Here is a 9,216-nt window from a genome sequence, read left to right as displayed (position 1 = left end):
GCTGTCAAAGCAAAGGGTGGCTACTTTAAAGAATCTCAAAGATTAAATATATTTAGATTTGTTTTAACACTTTTTTTGGTTACTACATGATTCCATGTGTGTTATTTCATAGTTTTGCCATCTTCAATATTATTCTACAACGTAGAAAATAGTAATAAAGCAAACCCCTGGAATGAGTAGGTGTTTCCAAACGTTTGACTGGTACTGTCCAAGGAAGAATTGGGAGGGGGTCAAAAACAGTACGTGAAAAAGACCTAGAATTTGATTTCCTCAGACAACCTTTAATGAATGAGCTTATTCCAAGTACAGATAGTTGAATGCATAACTGCAAATCAATCAGGTCATACATATATTGCGGAATTTCCTTTCGCGCTGGTAACAGTCAGTCCACCAAACACCAGTAAAAACCAGGAAACAGACAGACAGCTATGTCAACAGTCCAGCGACTGGGAAGTCAGTGGTTAATAATCAAACGCACTGCTGAAGCTGCGTTTATGACTGCCTCCACCTCTCCAGTTGCCGCCGCCTCCTCCGCCGTTTCTGAAGCCACGGCCACCTCCCTGTCCTCCGAAGGAACGTCCATATCCACGGTCACCACCCATGCGCGGTTTCTCCTCCAGCTCAGGAAGCTCTGTGGCGATTGACAGCTGCCAACGTCTACCATCCTGCCAGGCATCCTGAGGAGAAGACAATTGGAGTGATCACCGCAAGAACAATCGAGACTCTGTTACTAACCACATGATCTACAGTGGCCTTAATTAACGAAGCCTTTGTTTTTAACAAGAAAAAGCGATGATGGATTGCGTGTGTTGTGAAATTTGAGGCAGTAGCATCACTCTGGCAGAGCTTGACAGTAAGGCTGGGGAAATACTCTAAAATGCCCACAATGAAAATGCAGTTTGAGAAATGGTCTTGGATAATTGCTCTTCTCAGCTTTGAATAACATTAAACTAAGCCTTTTACATGTGTCCAATTCGTCAAAGTTGAGTGGAAAAGCATCTGCTCTCGACTTACCTGGTACTCCTTTACCTTGTCAGCCGGGACATCAAAACAGACTCCCTGCAGAGCAAAAAAATACAGCTCACTGATCACATTTTTGCTTAACATCAGGCAAGTAAATTACAGAGCCTCAATAGTATTGCTATTATAATACAAAGAGTGGAGGAGGGTGGTTTTATTTCAAAGGTGAAAACAGAGACATCACCCTTCCCCTTCTGACCGGAGGCACAATGAATGACAAATGTACCATTTTGCCCTTGAGGAAGGTCATCCCCCGGATCATGTTGTCAATCTCCTCTCCCAGTTGCTCCTTCAGACCACGCCAGGCGGAGCCAATGTTTTGCAGCTCCTGGGAGCAGTTCATTGTCATTGTGGTGTAGCCCTGGATGGATTGAATAACAAACATTAAATACAAGTTCAAACCTTTCATGGTGCATTTTAAACCATTATGGGCATTTACACATGTCCTTCATTATTCAATTGCTGCATGTAGACTGAGGTAGCAGGGTCTAAACACTCACCGTGTCAGAGTTGAGGAGGGACCTCTGCTCCAAGGCAGTGGCTCCTGATATGTGTGCCAGGGCGGCAGACAGGGCCTCCACGGCCCCACGCTCCTCAATCAGCTTGGTAGCAGACACGCGGAAATACTCAATGGCTTGGGGAGGCACAGAGTCTAAAAACCTCACTGCGTCTTTACTGGACGATTTGATGATGTCATTGGCAGTGGGCACTCCAACTCGCTTAAATGTAATGCCTGCTTTCTGCTCTACATATCGGAGCTGGTCTTCCTCTTTGCGTTGGTAGAAACAGATGCAGACGCCAGTCCTGCCAGCCCGACCAGTTCGACCTGACCGGTGAATGTAGGACTCCACATCCTGGTAAAGGGACAACGAAGCGTTCACGTTAATGCCTTGTTGTTGTTGTTGCTAGATCAATTACAGTGTTACTACACATTGAAAAGAACATCTAACATGGTGTTATCACATCACAACCTACCTTTGGGGGTGAGCACTGCACGACCAGGTCTACCTCTGGGATGTCCAACCCGCGGGCAGCAACGTTGGTGGCCACTAGGACCTCGAAGGTGCCACTTCTGAAGCCTTTCAGGGTGATCTCCCTCTGCTTCTGAGGAATGTCCCCATGAAGTGACTGGGAACTCTGCAACATTGAACACAAATCAGACCCGAGAATGAATAAGCCAATGAACCCATTAGAAATACAGTCAACTACCTCACTTGACTTTCAATGTCATTTACTGTCTGTCATGTCAAACCTTCCAGGTTGATCCTTGTATCAATGTCCTACCTCACTAATTCAGTATGCACTGTGTAGCAAAATTAAAACGAACAATCAACAAAGCTACGGCAGGTTTCTGGTACCTGTTTTATGGAGGCATTCATTGACAGCTCGTTGGCATCCTTCTTGGTCTCACAGAAGACGATGGTGCGGCCGTGGCTCCCGCTGTAAACCTGCACCACATCCCCAATGACTGCAGCCCTCTGGGACCAGTGACACGCTATGGCCAGGTGCTGGGTGGGGAGGAAGAGACAGAGAGGACTTTTAACAAAAAGTGTTGATCGGTGCGAAAACAACTATGTTTAGTAGGCCTGAGTGAACCACACATTACAAAATGAGAAACATTTAGAAATGACAGCTAAGAATCAGTATTGCGTGGTCTTTTACCAGTTTGACATGAACAGAAAATGTATGCACACATGAGTAAGTCGCTTTCGATAAAAGCATCTGATAAATGGCGTGTATAATTATTATAAATGGGGCGGGCTAAATATGGGTAAAGCTGCTAAATAGCTATGCTATATGTTAACTGGTTTGTGTGTCAGCAGCTGAAGTTCCTATAACATTGTTGTTGATCACTAGAGTGCTTCCAGGTAAGACACACTTGATCTTTATCGCTGGATTACAGCCAAGAAGAAACTAAAATAGTATGAGTCTGGGGATACAAAAATATGAGTTAAAGGCTAAAGTAGCTAGTCAGGAGAAACCGGTTCAGCTAAATATTTGATGTTTAAGAAACTTGTTGTGCATTTCTTAAGAACCATGAAACTATTATGACATTTTCATCACCTGAAAAAACATATTAATACCAACCAGATGGGCTTCATGTTCCTCTACAGAAGTATTAATACATTATACATTTGGTTTCTAAAATGTACCATTTCAAATATGAAAAATGTCATCTGAATTAATCTGTTTTTGATATTTTTTAACTAAAGTGACAGAGAGGACTTGTCAATCAAAATGAACCATCACTTGCTGAAAGGATGACAAAATAGTTTTCCTTCTTACCTCTACTGTGGTGGCAGCTTTCTGGGTCTTTTTGCCAATGAGGTCCACATGCTCATAGGTTGGCCTCATGTACCTCTTTGCCACATCATACACCCATGATGGGCATGTGGCAGAGAAGAGCAGGGTCTGGGGGTTGGTCTCAGAGTCTGCCCACAAAGAAACCTTGGATCAGTTCTGTGTATTTATTCCGTACTAAATGTTATGACACACTATTTTGGCCTCCCATCCAACCCAAGGTAAATCTACAGTATATGGCCTAAATCAATCAATCCCATATGAAAATGTCTCATTACCTTTTTGGTAAGACGCAGACAGTATCTCCTCCACCTGTTCTGCAAAGCCCATATCAAGCATTTGGTCCACTTCATCCAATACAACGTGCTTCAATTGAGACAGGTCCAGTTTGTTATTCTGTAGATGGTCCTTGATACGACCTGGAGTTCCCACTAGGATATCGATGCCACTGCGGATCGCATCAACTGAGAGAAAACAGATCAAAATTATTTTCCACAAATATGATCAACTTAACCGTATATGGAATTTACAGCGTCACTTTTCACATAACAGGCACTTTGCAATGAAGCCAAATTGTGCACAACTAGAGGATGTTCAATTGAAAAAGTAAGAAATGGGAATGAAACTCACGTTGGGGGTTGTAGGAGCTCCCACCATAGAAACAAGTAACAGACAGTTTCTTTGTCATGTCCTTGAAATCCTTGGATACTTGAATAGCCAATTCTCTGGTTGGCGCAAGGCACAAAATCTATAGAAGTGGACACAGTTAATGATGGGAAGAAAGGTATTTCGGTCAAAATATTATACATGCTCTCTAAGACGATATTATGTAGCTAATTGACAATATCTTAGCACTAACAGCACATGCTATATATCTGATGGCAGTATGTGCAGCAGACCTACCTTTGGGGCTCTGCCCCTCTTCTTGTCATCTGGGTCATTTTGGAGTTTCTCAATCAGCGGAATGGCAAAAGCTAAAGTTTTCCCAGTGCCTGTTCTTGCCTGGCCAATCACATCCTTTCCCTCGTACACAGAATTGAAGGTTTGTGTTTGGATGTCAAAGAGGTAAGATATGCCTCTTGCTAGAGGGGAAAGAGATGATGAAAATGTAGGCGGCCCAAATATCAAATAACAGACTGCACGTTTAAAAATGTGTAACTCAACTGAAAAAGTATTTTAGTTGAATAAAAATAGACAAATAAGAAAAAAAATACCTTGAAGTAGTTTAATGGTGTTGGGGGAGATTCTGAAGTTAGAGAAGGCTCCCTCTTTCTGTTCTGGCGTCTCCTAAATGCACGAAAACAGAGAAATCAACAGACTGACAATGTTCTTAAAGTCCTTTAAATTACTTTTCCAAAAACCACTTCACTGATGAATCAGAAAATCACTGGAAAGACTCACGGTTTCTTTTCCACTGTCGGAGTCCTCGATTGATTGTGCTGGAGTTGTCGCCGCGGTATGCCCATTAGTTTGTGCAATCAGCGTGGGAGTCTCAGGCAACACTCCGTTGACGATGACCTTTTCATCTGTCTTTTTTTCCTTTTTCTTCTTCTTCTTCTTCTTCTGTTGGTAATGGCAGAATGGGACATGGTAAAAAGCCATGTTGATTACTGACTAACATTTATTCTGTTGACCTAGCTAGCTTCAAAAGGTCTGATTGTGAAATGATTCTATTAATTCCCATCTGAAGACTAGCTCAAATAAACAATGTGTATTTGAAAAACAGATGTCAAAACAAATCAATACCTATCCGTTGTAATGCAGTACTGAGGGTAGACATGTTTAATCAAAACAACATATAATATAAGTAACCTCGGTTGCTTTGTCATTGTCTGCAGACTCCTCATTGGAATGAAATGTGTTGTCCTTCAAAGGTGATTCTTCTGCGTTGCTGTTAACATCAACTTCTGCGCCCCCGTTAGTTTTGTCCTCTTTTTCCTTATTCTTCTTCTTCTTCTTCTTGGGAGCAGGAGGTTCACAGTCAGGTTCCTCTTCAACAACCGTTTTCTGTTTCTTGATTTTCTTTCCCTCCTTGGTCTTCTTCTCCTTTATTTTCTACCAACCAAACAGTGCACCAGACATTAACACAGGGCACCAGACATTAAGTTGAAGGGGACAGAATAGTTGCAAGTTATATCAATGTATAGCTATATTTCGTCTATAAGAGTTATCTAGTGAACTAGAAAGACAGATGGATACATTTGGCTCCCGAGTGGCACAGTGGTCTATGGCACTGCAGCTCAGTGCTAGAGGCGTCACTACAGGCCCTGGTTCGATTCCAGGCTGTATCACAACCGGCCATGATTGGGAGTCCTATAGGGCGGCACATAATTGGCCCAGCGTCGTCCGGGTTTGGCCGTCATTATAAACGATGACGTTGTTCTTAACTGGCTTGCCTAGTTAAATAAAGGTTTAAAAAAATATATTGTATTGGATAAATGGTTGCTGATCAGCAATGGAAACATGTCGAGCAACGTCATCCATCAAGTGCTGTACGTGGCACAAATTGATAGGCTGTGACTCTACCCGAGTACATGGTGGGCTCGCAGAGAGTCAGGGTTCCCGCCTGTGCGAACGTAGCTCAGTAGGCTACAGTAAATACAGTGCAGCTCAAGAGGCCGGGTTTGACCAGCTCTGAAAACATCACTAATCCGGTATTTCAGGTGCCGAAGTCGATTGCTCACTACGGAAGCAGCCGCTTTATAGGTCGTCGTTGTAAATGAGAACTTGTTCTCAACTAGCCCTGGTTAAATGGTTAACCTGGTTAAATAAATAACACATATATATAAAAAAATTAAGTGGGATGCATTGTTGAGCGCTACATCTCGAGGGGTTCGTGTTGATTGTACGGAGATTGTGACATTCGGTTATATGGCGTCCATTGAGAAAGCAAGAACAAGATATGTCAGGAGAAGTGCAGTATTATCATAAGGAGACGTATAAATGGAATACAGGGGAGGAATGAAGGGAAAAAGAGAGGCAGGGGAGGTCTAAAAGAGAGAGGGAGGGAGGAAGAGGGCGAGCTTGAGTCAGTTAAAAATGGCAGAAAAAAGGGAGATGGTTTGTTAAAGAAGAATGGTAGAAAGTAAAAGCTGAAGACAGGAGGAGAACGAAGTGAATGAGGGCGAAGTATCGGAGGTGGTAGGGTGTGGTGAAGTTCTCAGAGCCTGAAGCTTGCACCGAGGGTCAAAATAAAGATTAGTCTAACAGTGGGAGTAAAGTTTTTTGATAAAGTGGATCTTTGCCTTTTGGCTGATCCATTTGTGCTTTCAGGGTGGGTGAAAACAGAGTTGGGTACTATGGAATTGTGAGGGTAACCAGAAGTGGTCTTGTGATAATTGTTTGTTTCTGCTGGTCTGAAGGAGAAGACGCTCAGTGTTAAACGAATGGGGGCAGGAAATGTGAATTGTTTCGCTCTCATGAGGGGGCCACATTGAAAGAAGTGATTACTGGGGTAGCAGTAAATGTTAAAGTTGACCAACTGAAGGGGAAGATTCCCAGTGTGTGTGATGCTTGTCGTTTAGTGTGAAGCAGACAGAGCAGCGAGAGTGGTGAAACAGAAGAGTCATTGTCTGTTTTTGTTTTGTTTTGATGCTGAGTCTTTGCCCGACAAAGTGATGTTAGGATTATATAAGTTAGGGTGTGTTAAGTAGAGATGTCACATAATTTCCGGTTGTTGGCATTAGGTAGGACTAAATAGATTTATGAAATAATGGAGTACGGTGGTGTTATTTGAATTACATTTGTTATTTTGAGAGTGTAGTGTTTGATGGTAGCGTATTTGTATATTTTTCAAGCATTAGGTGGCGGTAATGCAACATATTGGATGCCAACCACCGTTAAACCTCATCGAAGAAGAGTACATGGTGGAAAGTTGATCCTTCTGTTTTGCGGATCAGCTGACCACGTGTCATGGGCACGAGGCTGCGCGCTAGTAGCAATGAACATGCGGTGATGGCTAGCTACTTTCTACAAAGACAAGCAGTTGTTTAAACCTCTACTTGTATTTTCCCGTAAAGCGTACCTCTAGCATAATGGCAATACAATTTGAACAATATGACATTTGTGACGACATTACATAACGTTAGCTACAACGCGGATGTAGAATGTAACTAGCTAGCATGCCGTATAGCGGGGCTAGCCAGCGGGTATAGTACAGTTTCGGTTATTTAGCGAGCGTTAACAACCAGCTATTTGTGTTCCATTTTACTTACTTTGGGTGTCGTACTGCCCGCACTAATGTCCATTTCACCTTCCATCCCGATGTCTTCGGTTTCAAAAATAATCTTTGACGGCATCTTCCCCGGTTGTTTTCCCTTAGAGTGGACACAGGCTAACCCCACCGGCACGAGTACAGAAAGGAACGACACGACTGTGTGGTGTTGCGCTAGAGCTTTTACAAGCATAGAAATTGAGTAGGTAGAACGGCCCTCTCATTGGAAGCCAGTACAGAGCAACTTAGACGCCGTGATGTGGAACTTTAGGTTGGTTCTTTAGCTTACAAATATGTGTGTCTTATTCTTAGTTGTTTTATGAGCGTTTGTACTCCATTCATAACAATGTTCATCTAATCTGTGCTGACATATGATAGTTTTATGAAAATTATGTACACACTATACCTATACCTATTCTACTTGTTCTATTTCTAGGGATATGACGGAAAGCCAGAGGAGTCAATACAGATTGGCATTGCGATGGTTAGTGTTGGGATTTTTTTGCGCAATTACTTTTGTCAGAGCACAGAGAGTTGCCAGTTCACTCACTCACTGTTGGACGATTCGATCTGGCAATCGTGCAACTGCTGGCCCGTCTCTCTAGCCTAACTGGGCCCACACCAGAGAAACGCACTGATATTATGGACACGATTCCAATCAGTTGGTCATGATAGCCGATCTAAAGAAAAATACAGAAAAATACAAATGTATATTTTCTTCATGATGTAAAGCACTCAATGACTGCAAACGTCAAATATGAGAACATATGTTGCAAATGGCTAATCAAATCAGATCTGGGTTCAACACTAAGTATTTAAATGAATTTCAAACAGCCTACTTTTTGAAGTAAGACCAGCCTTTTTCCCCAAATACAAGTATTTTCAAATTAACATGCATTTGTACCCAGGTCTGTTTGGCCCTATGGGTATTTGAAATGTATTTGGAAACAAGTAGGCTGTTTGAAAATAGTTTCAAACAGTAGCTATTTTTATAGATTATTTTAAAATACTTCAAATAGAAGTAGTTGGATTCAGCCACATTATTTGAAAATACTCAAATACATATAAAATAAGTATTTGTATTACAAACACTAAAATATGCATATATTTGAACCCAGGTCTGCATCAAATGGGCCATGATTTCTAACTATATTCCAATATGTTACACATACTTACTGGGTAATTAGACATAATAATAATAATAATAAAACACCATAAAAATATACATTAAAATATGTTTTCCCCTATAATATTAGGCTAACAGTATGGTTGTCTATGTAAAAGGGAAAGAAAATATATTACAATAGGCGATTAAAATAGTCCATAACTTTCCATTATATTATAATACATTGTACTACATATATAGGCCAGGTCATGAAAAAAATTAAGAATAGCTCTTGGCAGTTGTGTAATATTGCCTTGACCAGTGTCTGCTGCTTGGCGCTGGGATAAATTTGGAACAACGAGGCACGAGGTGAACAGCTGGCTTATTCCGGAATTAGACTGTACAAGGGGACTCCCTCTGATCTGTACGTGAGGTATGGCGTGGAGTGCCCATTGAATGGAAACGCACGTAGCCCCTGCCATGTCACCCCTGAAAGTGGTATAACCGGCCAGAGCAGGCAGCCCAAGCTCAATGGGCATGGCATACATCCAGATGGTTTTCTGAGCCTTGGATGATT

The 9,216-nt window shown here is 42.0% G+C and overlaps 1 protein-coding gene across 2 annotated transcripts; it reads right to left on the bottom strand.

Moving 5' to 3' along the window:
- Positions 1 to 260: 260 nt before the first annotated feature.
- Positions 261 to 7,693, bottom strand: ddx21 (DEAD (Asp-Glu-Ala-Asp) box helicase 21). Of its 2 annotated transcripts, none has more exons than XM_024388343.2 (14): positions 7,536 to 7,693; positions 5,134 to 5,376; positions 4,723 to 4,884; positions 4,536 to 4,608; positions 4,225 to 4,403; positions 3,952 to 4,069; positions 3,600 to 3,785; positions 3,307 to 3,452; positions 2,379 to 2,528; positions 1,996 to 2,157; positions 1,521 to 1,874; positions 1,247 to 1,381; positions 1,015 to 1,059; positions 261 to 677 (listed from the first exon to the last, which is right to left on the bottom strand). In XM_024388343.2, the coding sequence occupies exons 1-14, from the start codon at positions 7,617 to 7,619 to the stop codon at positions 462 to 464; spliced, it is 2,253 nt and encodes a 750-aa protein (XP_024244111.1). In that variant the 5' UTR covers positions 7,620 to 7,693; the 3' UTR covers positions 261 to 461. The 2 variants fall into 2 exon arrangements, with proteins under 2 accessions (XP_024244111.1, XP_024244112.1); XM_024388344.2 differs by having other exon boundaries at positions 4,723 to 4,881.
- Between the last annotated feature and the right edge of the window lie 1,523 nt (positions 7,694 to 9,216).

Source organism: Oncorhynchus tshawytscha, linkage group LG25 (assembly GCF_018296145.1).
Source record: "Oncorhynchus tshawytscha isolate Ot180627B linkage group LG25, Otsh_v2.0, whole genome shotgun sequence".
Classification (NCBI taxonomy): Eukaryota; Metazoa; Chordata; class Actinopteri; order Salmoniformes; family Salmonidae; genus Oncorhynchus; species Oncorhynchus tshawytscha.
The sequence above is the reverse complement of the archived record's forward strand: the minus strand, read 5'-3'. Positions and strand labels throughout refer to the sequence as shown.

What these genes read in the sequence shown, in the direction of transcription:
- ddx21 (XM_024388343.2), bottom strand. Translation starts at nt 7,619, where the DNA reads ATGCCGTCAAAGATTATTTTTGAAACCGAAGACATCGGGATGGAAGGT. An exon ending in AGAGGGGCAGAGCCCCAAAG is followed by an intron (nt 4,070 to 4,224) that starts GTAGGTCTGCTG and finishes CCACTTCTATAG; the next exon opens with ATTTTGTGCCTTGCGCCAAC. An exon ending in GAGCTCCTACAACCCCCAAC is followed by an intron (nt 3,786 to 3,951) that starts GTGAGTTTCATT and finishes GTTTTCTCTCAG; the next exon opens with TTGATGCGATCCGCAGTGGC.